The sequence below is a fragment of the Oncorhynchus masou genome, chromosome 21 (genome assembly GCF_036934945.1).
Source record: "Oncorhynchus masou masou isolate Uvic2021 chromosome 21, UVic_Omas_1.1, whole genome shotgun sequence".
In the NCBI taxonomy this organism is placed as follows: domain Eukaryota; kingdom Metazoa; phylum Chordata; class Actinopteri; order Salmoniformes; family Salmonidae; genus Oncorhynchus; species Oncorhynchus masou.
The window spans coordinates 32,580,672-32,601,399 of NC_088232.1; the positions used below are offsets into that span (position 1 = coordinate 32,580,672).

The 20,728-nt window shown below is 44.7% G+C and overlaps 2 protein-coding genes and 1 pseudogene across 2 annotated transcripts; 2 read left to right on the forward strand and 1 right to left on the reverse strand.

The window, feature by feature from the left end:
- Positions 1-3,233, reverse strand: LOC135507488 (photoreceptor outer segment membrane glycoprotein 2-like; annotated as a pseudogene).
- Positions 3,234-5,206: 1,973 nt separating this feature from the next.
- LOC135507489 (protein ELYS-like) lies at positions 5,207-7,786 on the forward strand. The gene is made up of 7 exons (XM_064927010.1): positions 5,207-5,297; positions 5,523-5,615; positions 5,758-5,901; positions 6,135-6,293; positions 6,879-6,960; positions 7,077-7,266; positions 7,398-7,786. Exons 1-7 carry the CDS (start codon positions 5,207-5,209, stop codon positions 7,560-7,562), a joined length of 924 nt encoding a protein of 307 aa, XP_064783082.1. The 3' UTR covers positions 7,563-7,786.
- A 392-nt stretch (positions 7,787-8,178) lies between these two features.
- LOC135507383 (uncharacterized) lies at positions 8,179-16,243 on the forward strand. Its single transcript, XM_064926933.1, has 10 exons — positions 8,179-8,324; positions 8,415-8,544; positions 8,638-8,821; positions 8,923-9,265; positions 9,411-9,510; positions 9,643-9,761; positions 9,889-10,067; positions 10,176-10,764; positions 11,686-11,789; positions 14,104-16,243. Exons 1-10 carry the CDS (start codon positions 8,306-8,308, stop codon positions 14,227-14,229), a joined length of 1,893 nt encoding a protein of 630 aa, XP_064783005.1. The 5' UTR covers positions 8,179-8,305; the 3' UTR covers positions 14,230-16,243.
- Positions 16,244-20,728: the final 4,485 nt, after the last annotated feature.

The window sequence follows — 20,728 nt, forward strand, 5'->3', positions numbered from 1 at the left end:
CTAGGTATAGTTCTCAAGCAGGACCTGGAACTTGATCTGTAGCAGGTCCACAGTGTGCTTCAGAAAGCAACGGCCTGCCCTGGTGTGTTTGTTTCTTTATAGTAGCGAATGGCGTCGCCCAGCCCCAGGTTCAGAGCCTCGTCCAGCTCACTTCACATGCCGTAGCACATGAGCGCCCCCACCAGGATGCAGAAGGTGAAGAAGAAGGTGCAGATGATGTATGGTAGCATCAGCAGCTTCCAGGCATGTTGCGATGAGCATATTGGGGACGTAGTGGAGGTCCCTCTGCCATCAGCTTGTTGATTTCCACCTTCAGGAAGATTCCCACACTGAACAGAATCACCACTGTCACCACGGAAACCCAGTTGAGGATCCACAGCACTTGGGCAAGCTTGCCCAAGCTAATTTGCTAAGCAATTATTCAGAAGAAATAGAATACAATAAACTACAAATATAATAGACTACAAATATGGTTTTATAGCATCTGATGTCTCAATCATTTTGTTTACCACCTCAGAGGTTTCACATAACAATGTGATGCCCCATGCACCATTATCAATACAGAGTTCAAATAGAGAAACCCCATGCTTAACTGTCTGTCTTGAACACAGTCACAGGTCATCCCTACAGACTGGGGATATCAGGAGAGAGCACCATACAGAAGGACCTATTTTATCTCTGCAAGATTCATAAATGCCTGTCTTTCACAGATAATTCGTAAAAATCCAATTAACTTCACAGGTCTTCATTGTTAACGGTTTCAACACTGTTTCCCATGCTTGTTCAATGAACCATAAACAATTAATGAACATGCACCTGTGGAATGGTCGTTAAGACACTAACAGCTTACAGGCGGTATGCAATTAAGGTCACAGTTATGAAAACTTAGGACACTCAAGAGGCCTTTCTACCTACTCTGAAAAACACCAAAAGAAAGATGCCCAGGGTCCCTGCTCATCTGCTTGAACGTGCCTTAGGCATGCTGCAAGGAGGCATGAGGACTGCAGATGTGGCCAGGGCAATAAATTGAAATGTCCGTACCGCGAGATGCCTAAATCAGAGCTACAGGGAGACAGAATGGACAGCTGATTGTCCTCACAGTGGCAGACCACGTGTAACAACACCTTTACAGGATTGGTACATCTGAACATCACACCTGCGGGACAGGTACAGGATGGTAACAACAACTGCGCAAGTTACACAATGAACACACAATCCATCCATCAGTGCTCGCAATAGGCTGAGAGAGGCTGGACTGCGGGCTTGTAGGCCTGTTGTATGGCAGGTCCTCACCAGACATCACCGGCAACATCGTCGCCTATAGGCACAAACCCACCGTCGCTTGACCAGACAGGACTGGCAAAAAGTGCTCTTCACTGACGAGTCGCGGTTTTGTCTCGCCAGTGGTGATTGTCGGATTCACATTTGGAGGCGGAGGGTCCGTCATGGTCTGGAGGCGGTGTGTCACAGCATCATCAGACTGAGCCTGTTGTCATTGCAGGCAATCTCAATGCTGTGCATTACAGGGAAGACCTCATCCTCCCTCATGTTGAACCCTTCCTGCAGGCTCATCCTGACATGACCCTCCAGCATGACAATGCCACCAGCCATACTGCTCATTCTGTGCGTGATTTCCTGCAAGACAGGAATGTCATTATTCTGCCATGGCCAGCTTAGAGCCCGGATCTCAATCCCATTGAGCACGTCTGGGACCTGTTGGATCGGTGGGTGAGGGCTAGGGCCATTCCCCCCAGAAATGTCTGGGAACTTGCAGATGCCTTGGTGGAAGAGTGGGTGCCTTGGTGGAGGAGTGGGGTAACATCTCACGGCAAGAGCTAGCAAATCTGGTGCAGTCCATGAGGAGGAGATGCACTTCAGTACTTAATGCAGCTGGTGGCCACACCAGATACTGACTGTTACTTTTGATTTTGACCCCCCCCCCCCTTTGTTCAGGGACCCATTATGTGACTAACCTTAATTGAATGTCTGTGGAACTTGTTCAGTTTATGTCTCAGTTGTTGAATCTTATGTTCATACAAATATTTGAAAGTAAATGCAGTTGACGTTTCGTTTTTTGCTGAGTTTGTTATCTGTCTGATCTGGTTCCCATCACTGTTTGTTTTTTCTCTTCAGTGACAGTCATCTTAAGGCTTGGCCTGGAGGTAGTTTAGCCGTAGTGACTCCGGTGGAGTAACAGACACCAGCTTGTGGCAGCGTCAGAGTGAGTCCAGTCTGCTGGCCAAGCCCCCTGACCCTCCTAATAATTCCCTCTAATCTGCCCTGTAGGATTTGGACGTACCTTCTGCCACCTGCGCAAATCTGACTGCAGCACCACAAAGAGTTGTAATGGCCAAAGGCGTGTTTGGATGGTTGTACGTTTGTGTCCAGTCAGCTCTCCTTTGAGTCTTAGTCTCCAAGTCAACAGGATGAGACCAAGTAAGGCAATATATCAAGTCTAAATCAATTTTGTTATGAGGACAATATTATGCTTACAAGAAAATACGGAAAATGTGTCGGATTGTTTGATAATGTGTCGGATTGTTTGATAATGTGTCGGATTGTTTGATAATGTGTCGGATTGTTTGATAATGTGTCGGATTGTTTGATAATGTGTCGGATTGTTTGATAATGTGTCGGATTGTTTGATAATGTGTCGGATTGTTTGATAATGTGTCGGATTGTTTGATCATGTGTCAGATTGTTTGATCATGTGTCAGATTGTTTGATAGTTTGTCCTAATGTGATACAATTAACAAAGTTTGTGCTGCCCTCTGGTGCTTTGATGACACTATGCATGTGTCAGCGGAAAGGAAATGGCCCAAGAAAGTCAAGCATGAGTTTTGAAAGCTCCAGATATCTTAATACAGACTCCATCATCCTCATGGTGTTATTGTATTTGCCTCAAACCACTTTCACCAGCCCCCCCCCCCCCCCCACTCTTTCCCATTCCTGAGCCCTTTTTTTCTCTCCGTCTCTCACGCACACGTCCATACGCATCCACACAGCCAATCAGCCAATGAGATCGAGATTACTGGATTACCATGTCCCAAAGGAGCTTGTGTAAGAGGAGAGTTCCACTGTGGACACACACTGGCCCAGTCAGCACATCCACAGCGATCCCAGGAGCACCGGACCAATGTGGCAGGTAAGTTCTGGAGTTCCCAGTTTAGTCAATCATGGTTCTTCAGTGAAATGGCTGTCACTTGCAGTATACTCTCATACTGTGATTCCATCTTATCGGAAATATCAAGGATAGCAGCCCTCTAGGCTTTACGGCACTGCAAGTACATTCTTAAAGCCATACACATAACATTGGCCTTCAATTCTGTAAAGGATGTTATATCCTATGCAGTATTGTATTTGATCTAAAAACCAATTATCCTCTCTGATGCTTGTGGTTTGTAGTTCCAGTGTTAATACAGCAACATGACTTAATGTTAATTTATTTAATGCATTTCCTTTGGAATGGGATTAAAACCATCTATAGATATGAGGGATTATGTTCAGTAATGGCCTATTGAAAAATAGATTACATTGATGTGTAGCCACTGTGTGTATGAATTACAACAGAGAAGGATCGCATGACTGCGCTGTCTGATTGACTTCACCCCAAGTATGTTGTACCGTAGCTGTGAATTTGTACGGAAAGTTTTTTTATCCTGAATTTTAATTTGACCAGACTTTGAAGGATTTGAGAACATGTTCTCTTTTAAAGTGCGTTTGGGATTTTTTTCAGACCCTTTGACTTTTTCCACATTTTGTTATGTTACAGCCTTACTGTAAAATTGATCACGTTTTCTTCCCTCATCAATCTACACGCAATACCCCATAATGCTATGACACTTGAAATTGAGCCCAGGTGCATCCTGTTTCCCTTGATCATCCTTGAGATATTTCCACATCTTGATTGAAGTCCACCTCTGGTAAATTTAAATGATTGAACATTATTTGGAAAGGCACAAACCAGTCTATATAAAGTCCCACAGTTGACAGTGCATGTCAGAGCAAATACCAAGCCATGAGGTCTAAGGAATTGTCCGTAGAGCTCCGAGACAGGATTGTGTCGAAGCACAGATCTGAGGAAGAGTACCAAAACATTTCTGCCGAATGTAAGGTCCCCAAGAACACAGTGGCCTTCATCATTCTTAAATGGAAGAGGTTTCGAACCACAAAGACACTTCCTAGAGCCGTCCGCCCAGCCAAACTGAACAACTGCTGGAGAAGGGTCAGGGAGGTGACCAAGGACAAGCATCTCTGCAGCACTCCACCAATTAGGCATTTATGGTAGAGTGGCCAGACATAAGCCACTCCACAGTAAAAGGCACATGATAGCACGCTTGGATAGCACGCTTGGAGCACCTAATGGACCAGATTCTCTGGTCTAATGAAATCAAGATTGAACTCTTTGGCCTGAATGCCAAGTGTCACGCCTGGAGGAAACCTGTCACCATCCCTACGGTGAAGCATGGTGGTGACAGCATCATGCTGTGGGGATGTTTTTCAGCAGTAGGGACTGGGAGACTAGTCGGGATCGAGGGAAAGATGAACAGAGCAAAGTGGAGAGCGATCCACTTGATGAATACCTGCTCCAGAGCACTCAGGACCTCAGATTGGGGCAAATGTTCACCTTCTAACAGGGCAACAACCCTAAGCACACAGCCAAGACAATGCATGAGTGGCTTCGGGACAAGTCTCTGAATATCCTCGAATTGCCCAGCCAGAGCCCGGACTTGAACCCGATTTGAACATCTCTAGAGAGACCTGAAAATAGGGGTGCAGCGATGCTCCCCATCCAACCTGACCGCGCTTGAGAGGATCTGCAGAGAAGAACGGGAGAAACTCCCCAAATAAAGGTGTGCCAAGCTTGTAGCAACATACCCAAGAAGACTTGAGGCTGTCATTGCTGCCAAAGGTGTTTCAACAAAGTACTGTGTAAAAGGTCTGTATGTTTAAGTAAATGTGATATTTCATTTGTATTTTTTATTTTTTTTTGCAAAACTTAGACCTGTTTTTGCTTTGTCATTATAAGGTATTATGTGTAGATTGATGAGGGGAAAAAACTATTGAATTAATTTTAGAATAAGGCTGTAACGTCACAAAATGTGGAAAAAGTCAAAGGGTCTGAATACTTTCCGAATGCACTGTATGTGGTTGGTACATTCACTGTTAACATTCTCAGGGTGTGAGAGGGTGCAACAGCAAGACTATGATGGACACGGAGGATCAGTGGACACAGGCCTTGGCTAGCAACAACGTGAGGGCCATCCTGCGCTGGATATGCAGCCTTTCAGCTGAAGGTCAGATCACTGGACTGGCAAGATTCAAATCACATGCAGCATACAGTACTTACAGCCACTTACTGTGTCTAAGAATGGTTGGATACTTTAACATACTTTAATGATTTGATGATTATAATATGTGATCATTAGTAACATTTCTTCTCAGTTCATGCTGCTTTTTATTATGACCCATTATGTAATTGCATGAATTTGTCTCATTCCATTAATTTGTTTGTCTCTCAGTGGGAAATGCTGATGTGGAGGCCAGCCTTGCTACTTTCAGCAGCTGGGTCCAGAGGACGGCTGAAGTTTCAAAGAAGGAGTTACTCACCCTTTGTAAGGAGAGATGCACCACAGCACCAGCTATCCCAAACAGAGCCAAAGGCTATCGATCCCAGCTCTTTCCACAGCTTTATTACAAAGGTCTTCTGCTGTCCCCTCTCTCTGGGTCCCCCCTCCTCCCCTCCCCTGTTTCTAGGCTTCAGCCGTTGCCAGGGCCTGTGGATGTTCCTGGACCACAGCTGCTTCACCAGGGTGCACTTGCTGCTGCAGCGGCTGAGGAACCTGCTTACCCTGGCCCAGTGGGGGAGGAGGCAGAGCGGCCTGACACACTTCTGGCATGGTGCAGTAGTATTCAAACCCTGGCCCCCCACTCACAATGATCATATTGTTGCATGAATGATATCAACTGGCTAGTTTGTTTAATACAATGATCTTACCTTGACACGTAGTGCTAGCATTTGGTATGGTTGTAACAATATAGGTAAAAATAGGATTGGAATTGTAGTTTCTATCAAGAGAGCTGTTTTCTGATCATGATTGAATGGTGACTGTCTGTCCTCCATCTGTATGTAGGATTGGGGATCCCGTGTGTGGTCTGCAGGGCTGGGTGTGGATCCTCAGCTGTGCGGCAGGACTACTGGAATCGGATACATAGAGCTCTGAAGCAACACATCTGGCTGGGTCGGCTTGTACAGTGGTGGGGCATCACCGGACTCCTGCCCAAGTATCCTGGTAAGGATCCATACGTTAACGTTATAGAAGGACAAACAGTCAAATTGTACAAACCGGTCACTCTTTGCATCACAGAGTTGTTACTACTGTGTAACTATTCTACAAAGTACAATGTAACAAGTGTTGTATGTTGTAGTTTTAGGGTTGAAGTTAAGGTTAGTCTAGTACAGGGTTCCCCAACTGGCGGCCTGCGGGCCAAATTTCTCCCACGGGGTGTTAACTTGGGGGCCAAATATTTCTTATTTATTTTTTATTTTTTTATTTTATTTTTTGACATAAGGCTGTAAAAACACCAGGAAAATCAGCTCCAATGGATTTTTTTTAAAGAAATCTGTTCCCAAGTATTCCCATGATTAATAGAGAGAAGCGTGATCATATACAAATGTAATCAAGGTTTGAAATGGTTTGTCTTAGTCAAACATATCTGTTTTGGCTTCTTGTGGTCAATTTGCAGTCTACAAATTATTTGTAATATTGTTTCCGGCCCCCATCCGCTCCAGAAAAAATCGGCCCACGTCTGAATCTAGTTGATGATCCCTGGTCTAGTATTTATAGGTACACTGACTTGTCCTCTCCTCCTCGCAGAGGCTCAAGAAATGAAGCGGATCTATCAGATGTGGAGAGAGATGGATCAGAACCACCGCAGAGCTGCCCTCCACACTCTTGGGTAACTCTTAAATCACTGATAGGTCTCTCTTGCTCTATTTCTGTTTTCTTCCTTTACTCCCTGATCAATCTTTTAAAAATCTATTCTCCACATCTTCTTTCTCTTTATTTGATTAGATGGGAGGAGGAGGGAAGGGAAAGGTGGAATTCACTGATCCAGGGTATGGTGGCTCAGATGGACCAACAACATGGGCCCATATGGATTTCTGAGGACTGCACAGACCAGGGCTATCCACCCCCTAACCTGCAGGCTCTTCTGAAGCTGGTGCTGGTGCCTCGCGTCAACAACATGTCTGTTCAGGCCATTGTATCCGAACATGGAGAATCCATAAAGTGTCCTCAAAGATATGACTGTGTTAATATGACTGTCATGTGAACTGAACTGAATATACAGTATTCTTGATTATGTACACTACACTTAACACAGCCTGTGCACAGCTCATGTACTTCATCCTGGACATGGCACATTTCCTGCAGTGCAAAGATGACCTCCTGCAGTCCTTTTGCCACGCCTTCATCATCCCTCCCAGCTTCTCCCAGCAGATCCGGGCCTTCTGGCTCCTCGACCATGGACACTTAACGGTACCTTTGCTCTCACTATAACTTTCAGTCTATCGATGTGTATGTCTTCCTGGATTTAGCAGGGCTCAACAGAGCCGACAGATTTTCCTATGGCTGTCATTGCCTCTGTGTAGGGCTCCATGGAGCTGCTGCTGAGCCCCAGGTCTGAACCACCATGGTTCTCCTGGCAGCACCACTGCATCATCCACAGCCTGCTGAGGAGAAAGCAGCTCCGCTTGGCTCTGAAGTACATCTACTGGACCAGACTAGCCACAGACACCCCCCACGACCTGAAGCTCTGTGTGGACGTACTCCTACAGAACAGGTAGGGCTAAATACACTAGCATGTGCTATACCAAATGGACTACTGTATGTATACCATGTACTCTGGCTCTGTGTGGCTCACGGTTTTCATATTACATCTTGTTTTCTCTGCCCCTAAGCCATGTCTCAGACGCCTGGGCCCTCCTGAAGAAAGGTCACACAGGAAGTAACGACATGGTCAGGTACTTCCTCCATGGATGTGAGAGGCTTGGCCTATGTGTGGCGGCTTCCGACTGCATGGAAGCAATATGGAAGGTGAACCTCTTTGTAAAACTATCATAAAAGACATGTAAATACTTAGGCATGTACATGCAGGTTGTTTGTTGTCAGTAATCACATTTTCTATTGAAAAACGGTACCTTTATTAGGATGTGGGCCACTGTACTACTCAGTCGGAAGAGGCTGAAGGTCAGTGTGGAGTAGAGGGGCTTCCTCAGCGTAGGAGGACCACAAGGATCTCTATGGCAGTGAAAGAGCCAGGTATGGATCACTGATTGTGACTCATACTGATTTGAGAACTATCATCACTGTCAAGTATTCTGAAAGTCCGTGAAATGTTGTGAACTGCAGGGGGTCCCATTCATCCGTTATCTGCCCTGCTGTATCAGTCTCAGAACATCAACACACTCTCTTCAGAGGATTTCATCAGACTCCTCAGGGAATCTATGGTGGAACTGAGACAACCCCAGCCAATAGCAAGGTACATTATTCAATACAAAATGACTAAAATGTTGTTTACAAAACTACCCAAAGTCAGTGTGTGTTTGGTATAATCCGTTTTTCCCTGGCCCAGTGAGGAGGTGACATGGCCAGGGGAGCACCAAAACAGGAGAGGGAGCTGTCGGAACCTGAGTCTGACCATCCAGGCCCTTAGGCACCACCTCCCTAGACCCTCCCCAGTGGGTATGATGACTGACAGGCTGGGAGAGCAGGGAGACACAGAGCCACCTGATCATCACCTGCCTCTTATAGCTGCGGTACTTTACTACTGTGGCTCTGTCTGAGAGTGAGTGTGCTGAGGAATAAGACTTTGGCAATGATGAATATTAAAATAATGAATTTCATTGTCTCAATGCAGGAGAAACCCTGGACCCCGGCACACCTCTCCTCTCAATCCCTGTCCAAGGAGACCTCTGAATCTATGTTCTCTTTCACATCTTCCCCCTCACTGCCCTGCCTGAGACCGGGCATCCCATATGTGTATGGGAGCACAGTAATGCTACAGCGGATCTCATCCCTGCTCAGTGATAGAGGACGGTGCCAGAACAGTCAGGGTGACAGCCCTTCCCCCCCAGCAGACATACTCCTCCCAGACTACCCTGACCGGACTCTGACACTAGAGGGTGCCACAGACCCTGTCTCCTTCAACAGCCTCAGTAAAGACAGCATGGAGGTGGAGGAGCTGGTGTTCTCCACTGAGTGTGAGTTCAGATACACAGACTAGAGGTGTTTTATACTGAACATTTAAGTTGTCGGCTCCTTTTGAAGTAATGTTCTTGAGTATTAACCCAACGGAAATCCATGTTCTGGTGATCTGTTGTTGAAAGTGTTTTCTGTTTTCTTTAGGGGGAGTGGAGGACATAATGACCTGTGATATACCAGGAGACGACGTCTTCAATGTGGAAGAGGAGGCAGTTCCTCCTGTAGATGTAACGTTAGACAGAAGGTGACCCTTCTCAATGTTTACTTTATCATTTCATTAACAGACCATAATTCCACTCATTGCTGTGGCCAGCATTGTGTTATGCAATACAATAAGATAAAGGACATGTTCTTTATATGATCATTTGTTTGTCAGGCATAGTCTGAGCAGACTGAACCTCCATCCTCAGTTCTACAGTAATGAGGACAACCAATCAGTGCCCTCTGTATCTGAGATCCAAGTGGAGAGTCACAACTTCCTGACACCTGACTATGGTGTGTTTCAACTGTTAATACATTCTGTGTTGTGGCTGTGTTTTCACTATATCTACTGTATGATTTGACTGAGAAATAATTCAATAATTGGCCCTTTAACTAACTGCTTTTGTTCATGTTAATCCAGAGAAAATGGACTACTACAAGGAGGTTACTGACAAAATCATGCATGCACCAAGTGTGAGAGACGTGTGGAGCATCATGCCTGGAGGGGACAAATCAGGGAACATCCGCTCCCAGACCTCCACCTTCTCTGGGGCTGTTGCTGCCTCATCTCACTGCTTCCTGGAGCTGGAGCCCTTACAGGTGACAGACCTCTCTACTGTCCAATTACATACATACTGTACATACTATACAGACAACCTACAGTATTTGCCAACTCAACTGGGTTTCTGTATGTCTGTGTTTGTTCAGAGGGCATTCGACCCTCCACCGCTTGAGGATTCAGTGGAATGTTTCCGCCGGGACTCCCAGGATGCAGTGGACCAACCGGAGATCCTGACCTCCTGTGCACTCACTGAGACCACCGAGGATCTGCTCTCTGAGCTCCACCAGACCTTCTGCTTCCTGGAGGAGCTGGGAGACACAGGCTCCAGTGGCCCAGAGACAGAGAGAGGCTCTACCCTGGAGGGGGAGCAAGACAGTGGGGCTTCCGGGAGGTACATCAGGCCCTTCTCTCTCCAGGACTCCTCTCTGCTCATCCCCCTGCGGAGGTCCGCACGCTCCAGACAGCTACAGGTTCCTGGGTTGTCTCTGTCCCCTAGGACTAGCCCCAGCTGCACCCCCCAGCTCAGCCCCTCCTCAGCCCTAGAGACATCCAGGGATAGGTTACCTGGAGGGGGGAAGGCCTCGCACAAGGAGGATGCATCATGCTTCAGAAGCACCCCAGAGGATAGGCTAGGCCACTGTAAGCTGGGCAGCTGGTGGAAACAAGCCCTGGAGACCCGGAGGGCATCCACTGGCCTACTCCCTGCCATAGAGCAGGTGTCCACGATCTCACGAGGTAATGTGTGTGTGTGTGGATAGAAATGACAAGCTACTCTATCTTGTGTTTAGAAAACCCATTTAGTGTCACAGCTAACAAAGTTGGTATTTTTGCGGCGATTTGCCTGTATATTAATATTATTACTTAATATAGTATAGCCTCTAATATCATCTCCCTTTGTCATTGTGATGGGGAACGTTGAGAGAGCCTTTTCTTTGGAACTTTACATAGATGGAGCATTAGAAACAGCAGCTGGCTGGAGACTGTAGTGTGTGCCTCTCTTGTGTGTGTGTGTGTGTGTGTGTGTGTTTTGGGGGGAGGGGTAGTTGGCCTGTTGCTGTCACCCAGTGGGGAGTCTATGTCCGGAATGGGACCCAGGTACTGCTCAGAGAGGGGTGATGAAGTACAGAGAGGAGGGGGTGCACTGTAGTGTCAGACTTGTACTCGCTCAACCTTGCCACAGTTACTCATCTGTGACCACCACCCCCTGCTCTCTGTGGTAGGGGCCTTCCACTGATGTTACCCAGAGCAGATGGAGCTCTGCTGGGCCTTGCTGATCACTGCTGGGCCTGGGGGAACCACGCCTCACAGCCCCACACACCACACTAATTCCCTACCTCATCACTGGGACCAGGGCTTAGGAGACCAACACACAGCAGGGGCCAAATGTGACATTTAATTAAAGCTCCGTTTGTGAAATAAAATCAATAGTTTCAGAAAGCAGGTGATCTTGATATTTTTTTCGTGCTTCTCAGAAAATGAAGTGCGTTTGTTAGCATGCCAATGAGGAAGTGGCAGAGACCGTTCAAGTGGCTGGCCATATTGACATACGAGGTCTCTGTGAGGTTTTAATGTTACATCATGACAGCTGTAACACCTCTGAGGGATCTAGTTTGAATCCTTTCCTGTTCTCCCTGTCCCTTCTCTCTTCATCTACAGAAAAGAGGGCCTCTCTCGTCCCAGGGCAACCCTACTCCCACAGTACGATCAACATCCAGGAGTCTCCGGCCAAGCAGAGAGGAGACAAGTGGGAGGTCAAACAGGTACAGGTAATTTCTCTCTCTGTGGTCCCTATTTCACTCGACCCACAATAACATCTGCTAAACACGTATATGTGTCAAATACATTTGATTTGGCCTCACATAGAGAGTCAGTATAGGGGGAAATATGCTATGGTTGTCCAATGGGGGGCAGTGTTGTCCCAACTTGGAAGTTTTTATTTCGTCTCTGATTTGAATGACCTCATACCTACCCCCAAGAGCCTGCCCATCCCATCCCAGCAGGTACCCTCTCCTTCCCCCTGTCACAACCTACACATCTTCCTCATCAGACTCAGTAATGTCATATAAAAACCTGGTGGAATCGTATTCAGGCTTTGATAAAAAATGTCTTAGTACTTTTTTGTTACATTTAATTGGTAATGAATAGAGCTAATGACTAAATGATTTCCGGACTACTTTGATCCGACATGCATGCTATAAGTACTACATTCACTTTGTGTTTCTCTGACAAAAGTTGTAGACTGCTTTCTTGGCTCCTTCTAATCTCTTCAGCCCCCTTCTAATGTCTCTGGCCCCGTTTATACCTGTCGCTTACATGGGTCCTTTGTCCTGATCTTGTCCTGGTCTTGCGCTGAGCTTGCCAGTTTAAAATCAAATCAAATGTTATTTGTCACATGCGCCAAATACAATACTTACAAGAGCTTAACCAACAATGCAGTTCAAGAAATAGAGTTAAGAAAATATTTACCAAATAGACTAAAGTAAAAAATATAAAATGAAAAGTACACAATAAGAATATCAATAACGAGGTTATATACAGGGGGTGCCGGTACCAAGTCAATGTGCGGGGGTACAGGTTAAATCAAGGTCATTTGTACATGTACAGTAGGAAGGGTGAAAGTGACCATGCATAGATAATAAACAGCGAGTAGCAGCAGTGTACAAAACCGATGGAGAGGGGGGTCAATGTAAATAGTCCGGGTGGCCATTTGATTAGTTGTTCAGCAGTCTTATGGCTTGAGGGTAGATGCTGTTAAGGAGACTTTTGGACCTAGACTTGACGCTCCGGTACCGCTTGCAATGTGGTAGCAGAGAGAACAGTCTATGAATTGGGTGCCTGGAGTTTTGACAATTTCTTTGGGCCTTCCTCTGATACTTTACACTTTTACGATGTGTCTTTTAATGATCCACAACCGTCTAAAAATGTCTATACAAACAGAATGAGGACAAGATCAGGACAAAGGGTGTATGTTAAAACAAGGTATTAAGTGCCTTTTGTCTAATGCATTGACAGATCTAACAGTTGGTGCGTTTGACATCATGATGTCAGCAGTGGCTGTACAGCATGTGTACTGCAATGTTGCTGCACTGATACGATTAGGCAGTTGTTCAATTGAGATTTAATTATGTAATTGTTTAATTGGGATGTAATTATCTTATTGTTTGGTTGGAGTCAAGGGTACCATATGGAGCCTGGCAGGTGAAATGTAATTACACAAAGTTAATTCATGATGACGTAGTTGATAATTATACCTTTGGGATGCTGACTGGTGGATGTGGGAATGGTTGGTGTTCTTTGACACATTGAATGCTGATATTGCACAATTCTAAATTAGCACCCATCATAAAATATACTGATTTATTCCATTACATTAACTTGTTAAAACACTGCTTAGATTGATGTTATAAAGATATGATTTATTCCATGTTTTATTCAATATTTTCACTTCGTGTGACCAACCCACATCTGTATTTCAAAGAGAACAAAGTGGTTGGGATTTGATGAATTGGCAGATTGGGAGATATTGATGACAAATGTGTGAAGATAAAAGTCATACTAAGTAGCATATTATCCAAACATCTCCAATTAAAACACAGCAGCTATGGATAATCAGAGTGCCGGATATTAGGTTGACTACTATACATTTTCACTGTTTTTGTCCCATGTGACCTCATGATCAGATTGGTTTTGGTGAAGTAAGGTTGCGATGTTCAATGAAAGGGATGCTCAACAAACAATGTGGATGACACTGGTACCACTCACAGATGTAAAGACATTACTGGAAGATTTTAGCTTGTTGATCAACTTGTGTGGATCTTTCTGAAAATCTTGACGTTTGTATGGAGAGAGGCAGTCTGAATGAAGATAGCTCGTTGGGTTGAGGTGACACATTGAGATGAATGGCCTCTATTAGGAACATTTCATCAGTGCCTGAGCCCTGTGGTTTCAGTCTCCCTCAACCCCTGGGGAACGATTAATGACCACAGGATATTTCATCACCCCCTCCATTTCCCAACTCAGGATATGAGGGCCTAATTGTGTCTGTTGTCTGGTGTTCTGTCCCCTGTGTTCCAGGCGGAGAAAGAGGAACTGCTGGAACGGAGGGGCTCTGGGAAGTTGCCCCACCAGCGAGTGGAGCAGGACTTGGCGAGCCATAGGGGAGCCAGAGTGAAGAAGGGCAAACGGGTGAAGAAGGCATGAGGACATCCCGTTACACATCTATACTGTCATTCTGTGGAGTGACGAACAATCAGTGTATGTGTGTAAAATGTATAATTGACCAAATCCTGTATGGTATCACTGTTGTGCTACACTTCAAACCACTGTAAATTTAGTTAGGTGCAGACTGTTATTAAATGTTTTTTACTTGGCAGATACAAATATTTATTTCTCACTGAAAAGATTTGTTGTTTGTCACAGTAATGGCTCCACAGTAATGGCTCCACAGTAATGGCTCCACAGTATGCATGGACAGATAATCCAAATGGTGTGGTTGCATCTAAACACATGACGTTTCTCTTTTATCTAAAAAAAGATTCCATTTTGAGCATGGTGGTGATCGTCACCATGGCTGTCATGGATGACCAATGGTGCAGTGACCTTAGTACACCACATCACCTATACGGTCACCTCACATCATCACCTCTCCTGTCACCTCTTTGAGCTCTTCATCTGACAGGTCCTGATTCCTTTGGCGACCCCTCCTCTCCTATAGGCTGCTGGTGTGTTCTGGACACATCCTCCTCCTTATACAGTTATCACACACACACACACACACACACACACACGGAAAAGCTCATCAATAGTTAATCTCTCAGTAATTATTGACATGGGTTAAATTATTTAATACTTCACGAACCCAGTCGAGATTAAGAATAGTGGATTCTGGGTCATTTGCATATCGTCTCAATGATCTGAATAGATGCAAGGTCATTTGGATTGACTATAAGGATACAGATAAACTCTGGACTAACTCATTCTAAAAGCACCACATGGTGTCCTTGGATATGTCAGTTTCCCCCTTTTACAAAGGATTTGCCTTGCTGCTATTCCATCTCATGAAAAATGGATGACCTCCCAGTGCTAGTTGCTGCCGCCTTCTCTCCTCACATTTGCACAGTGCCCTGAGATTGCATGTATGTTAGCATCCCTCCCCCTCTCTCAATTTTGGAGGTGGAGGGGGTTGAATAACTTAACACACATTTCAGCATGACATTTCTGCTTGGGGTCTCCCGTCCATGAGCCAGGCCCACACACACACTGCACTATTACCAAAGATATGTGTGTCATCTTCTGGAGTTGTTAGGCCTCCCTGCATGACCTCACCAGGTGTGACAGCACCTCTGATACCCATTTGGTGCATGGGGCTGGAGGAACAGGACCAGCCAGTGTTTTGGATGCTTTAGTTTACACCTCAACAATCATGATTGGGATTGGCTGCACATTTTTTTTTTTCGAATCCAAAGAACCTTTCATACAGTAGAATATCTTCATCCTAGTTAAATAAAGGTTCAATAAAAAATGTAATCCACATCTTACAGCGCAGTATAGTAATTCATGATTTGAGCACAGATAAAGATCTTCCAAATGGAAATATTCTAGGGGCAAAAACCTGTCTGGAAGTAATGATGCTCGAAAACATATCAGGACACGCGGTCTGGAAAATAAATAAATGCTCTGACCACATACATCCAATAACTCCCACTAATTTGAATACTGATAAAAATCGTGGAAACCTGGGCTCTGCACTGCAACAAAATTACACATAAATCATGTGCAGAGCAGACAAGGTTAAAAATCCCAACCAAACATGATGGATATAAATTGCTGTCTGATGTTTGTAAATCATTCTTATAAATAATTGTCTGTGTGCGACTGGAGGCGCTCTGGAAAATGCAGGGCGATTAATACTTGCTATTGCAAAACTCTCCATGCGAGTTCCCTTCTGACCCCTGTAATGTACTTTTTTATTGCTATTTCATCTATTTCTTCATCTTCAAAACGAGCGTCCTTAACCTTCCCCAGTGTAGATTCATATAGGCCACAGTAAGCCCCATCTTTGTAGGGGGTTAATATAGAATATTCAATTGATTTTGAACAATAAAACAAAATAATGCAGATATAACAGCTGCTACCTTCTTTAACATGGAAATAATTTGCAGCTTATTTTCAAAACACTATATCCACCAATGTTGGTGTTTTGTCATCAGAAATGATTTCTTCTGGGTACGTTAACATGTGTGTACAATGTTGCTGTTCTTTGTTTTTATTCATGGATTTTAGATGTGTATGAAAATGAGTTTGTTTTACAAAATGCTGTTTACTAATTATATATCCTGTATTTGACTGAAATGTGGTTGTCTTAAGATGAATGCACTTACTGTAAGTCACTCTGGAGCATCTGCTAAATCACTAAAATGCCAAACACAAGTGTTTTACATACAGATCTCATATTACTGTGTTGAATTACTTAAATAATATATATATATATATATATGTATATATGTATAAATATATGTATATATGTATATATACGTATATATATGTATATATACGTATATATATGTATATATACATATATGTATGTATATATATATATATATGTATATATATATATATATGTATATATATATATATGTATGTATATATATATGTATATATATATGTATATGTATATATATATATGTATATATATATATATATATATATATATATATATATATATATATATATACATACATATATGTATGTATATATATATATATGTATATATATATGTATATGTATATACATACATATATGTATGTATATATATATATGTATATATATATGTATATGTATGTATATATATATATGTATGTCAAATGTATAATTTGTAAATGTCTTTATTAAAAATGTAGTTATTTGTTACATTTGACTGTAAAACCGAGCAGTACTACTTATTTCTCTGAGTGAGGCAGATATATAGCATTTATCAAAAAACAATCTCAAATGAAATCGTCAAGTGATAGATTTTTAACAAATACATGTCTGTCATTAAACAACCCCATGCCATGGTTAGATAGTGAACAAAACACAGCGATCGCTTAGAATTTCTTTAAACAATAAAAGCTCATTTAACATTTCTGGAATGAAACTCTTCATTATGTCATCAAGGGCTTGAAATCATCCTCAACAGTAGCCTATGTAGAGTGGAGAGTAAACAGTACAGTTTCATGGGCTTCCTACTTGATGTTGAGTGGAGCACAGTAAAAGAAAAGGCAAGGCAGTGGTTAGGGTCAGAGAGGAGGCAAATCGTCAGATGCAATCTTAGAAAGGTGCTAAAACCTAAAACAGTTCTTCGGCTGTCCCCATAGGAGTACCCTTTTGAAGAATCCTTTTTGGTTCTGGGTTGAATACGTTTGGGTTCCAATAAAAACTCTTTCCACAGTGTTCTACATGGAACTCAAAAGGGTTTTTACCTAGAACCAAAAAGGGTTCTGTGGGATCAGCTGAAGAACTCTTGTCTAAGAGTGTACCATGCCCACTGGAGGGCAATGTCTAAGCAGGGACACGGAGCTGGGTTGGTGGCTGACAAGGAGGTGAGGACAGAGCACTACCTGGGTTTAGCTGGGCTGCCTGTGGGTTTACTCCTTACCAGATGACTTCACTGTTGACCAATGAGTCAGACAGTTATCTGTACCTCCTTGAGAGCTGTCACCATTTATCAGGAAACGTTTGTGTGTGTTAGAGGTACATACATTTAGGTAACCAAGCATATCACAGGAATGCAAATGGTAGGTATGACTTGAAGACGGCCTTGTATGCAATTTCTGTAGGCTACTTCATTCTAATGGAAAATAATTATAAAAGTGATAATTATCAAGTGGATGCACATCGATGATTGTATCCTTCCACCAAACTGGTACGATTTAGACTGACATTTATCTAAATTACTTATTTTTCTGAACACCCCACAATATGAAGTACATATTTAACCTCCAAGAAAACATTCTCCCATCTCAGGCATCAAAGCCCTACTATTGCCCATTTTCTTATGGACACTATGGAGCTATTTTATAATCATATTCAGACACCTGTAATAAAAGCAACATTTCCCTATGAATCATGTGTCCCTCAAACTAATTCAATAATTGCTAATATTAAATGCATTTAAAATCTCACACTTCCTATTCTAACGCATGAAATGGACACTGTCAGCGGCCTCATACTTTTTGATCAAAAGTATGACTTCAATTCAAAGTCCAACAAACATAAAATTCATATTTCTTGACCTTTCCCTCAAATTCACAAAATTGTCACGTAACAGGATTGAGACGAGGGTAACGGTTGAAGAGACATTGAAGAGGCTTCCATATGAATTGGTGTAACGTAGACGCAGGAAGCAAGTGCAGTTAGTGAGTTTAATGACGAAGAATGATACAAAACAAGAAAAGCGTAATGTTTCCTGGTGGGTGATGAACCCAACACCGCTCCTCTGGACTGTACCCCTCCCAGTCCACCAGGTACTGGAGCCGACATCCACAACGTCTGGAGTTCAGGAGGGACTTGACGGCATAGGCGGGACTACCCTCGATGTCCAGGGGAGGCGGTGGGAGACAGCATCAGCCAGGGGACTAGGAACCACCGGTATGAGGGAAATGGGAAGCTGTAATTGGTAAGTTACCTCATTGATCCTCTGGAGGACTTTGAATGTCTCCATAAACCTCTTCACCTGCCCATTGGACTGAGGCAGGTACCCGGATGGGAGACTAACTGTGACCCCCAGCTTCTCCATGAAGGCTCTTCATACATGCGACTTGAATTGGGGACCACGGTTGGAGACAATATCTTCCGAAAGGCCATAGTGTCGGAAAACCTGCTGAAACAGTGCCTTGGTGACCTGGAGAGCCGTATGGAGATCATAGAGAGGGATAAAATGGCAGGATTTGTAGAATCTGTCCACAACAACCATAACAGTGGTGAAACCATCAGACGGGAAGATCAGTGACAAAATCTATCAACAGATGGGTCCAAGGTCGCTGAGGCACGAGTTTCCCTACTTGTGCGTTCCGGGGAGACTTGGTTTGGGTGCATACGGAGCATTGAGTCCTCTGTAGCCAATACACGACAAAGACCCCCTTCCTTCTTGGCTACGAAGAAACCAGCCGACGTATGGGAGGTCTCAATGCAATTAGATCTGGCTGCGCAGAGGTGCAGAGTCTGTTAGCAGGTCGATGGCACACTCCCAGGGGCGATGAGGAGGGAGACAGATGCCGCAAGTCTTTGAGAAAATCACCCGGAGATCCTGGTAACCCTCCGGGATGTCGGCCTGGAGGGCATCCACAGGACTCTCAATCGACGTGGAACCACAAGGTAAGGGAAAGCAGATCTTCCGGCATCCGGGCGCCTAGGCCGTAATCTCAATCTTCGGCCAGGCGATGGCGGGGTCATGGCGTTGGAGCTACGGGAAGCCGAGTACGACTTTGTGTGCGGGTGCCTGGATGATGAGGAAGAGGAGGATTTCTTGGTATAGGGGGCCCATGGTGATGGTGTGGTGCTGTGATGCATGGGACCCTGCCAGATCCCAGTGGTTGGTTATCCTGTGCTTGAACTGGAAAGGAGAGCGGGTATGATGTTGTGTTCAGGGAGGAGGCAAGGGCCTGGTCAAGCACTGGATAACCGACCACTGGGATCTGGTACAATCACACACACATCACAGCACCACTAGAGCTGTGGAAACACGAGGGACAGCCAGCTAGTGAAATCAGTACTAAGAAAGGCTTAGTGGAGAGTGAAGACGGAATACTCTCACCTGCCCCAGGAGACGGATGATCCCTGGACCGTCCCTCTGCTCTAGTGACTCCCTGGTTAGAACATAGTGGACACCGTTGAAGCTGGTTGTCTCAGACGGTGTTGCTCAGCTGTGGGGAGACATGTGGCCCCTACCTCCATGGGTTGAGGCTCTGACTCAGATCGGTCAATGAAGGAGGGAGAGAGGCGATGGGAGTGCCGATACTCCCAAAGGAAGTTATCCAGATGGATGGCCAACGCGATGAGTGTGTCCAATGAGAGGGAGTCGTCTCGGCACGCCAGTCCATCTGGACCTCCTCACACAATCCTCTTCTGAATAAGGTGCGGAGTTCCGGCTCATTCCATCCGCTGGATGCTGCCACTGTAAGAAAGGTGAACGCGTACTCTGCAGCGGTCTGGTCGTCCTGCTGTAGTTGGAGTAGGCGTTCACCCCCCTTTCTGCCCTCTGTTGGATGATCGAACACTCCTCTGAACATGAACCTCCCATAGAAACCCAGCTCCTCCTCTCCTCTCTCCCAGACAGCCGTAGTCCAGCCGTACTCCCGGTCAACAAAGAAATAACCTTGGTGGTGGGGGTTCCAGTTTGATGATCAAAATCGAGGGAGCACTGGAGGAAGAAGCTACGGCAATTGGATGAATTCCCGTCATATTTGTCTTGAAGGGACAAACGGGCATCGCTAACCTGGGCAGACTGCTGAATGGACTGGGATGCTGGGTCGACTCATGGTAGAGGATCCTCCGCTCGTTGGGGGTGATGCCCGTTGCGGAATATTTAGACATTGACGAACACGGATAACCTCATTCATCACCGTCCCCAGTTGCGCCACCTGATTATGGTGTTGGCGAAGTAGGTCTCCCTGTTCGCCGACCATCTGGAAGATGTCTCTGTTGGCTGCTTGCTTCCATT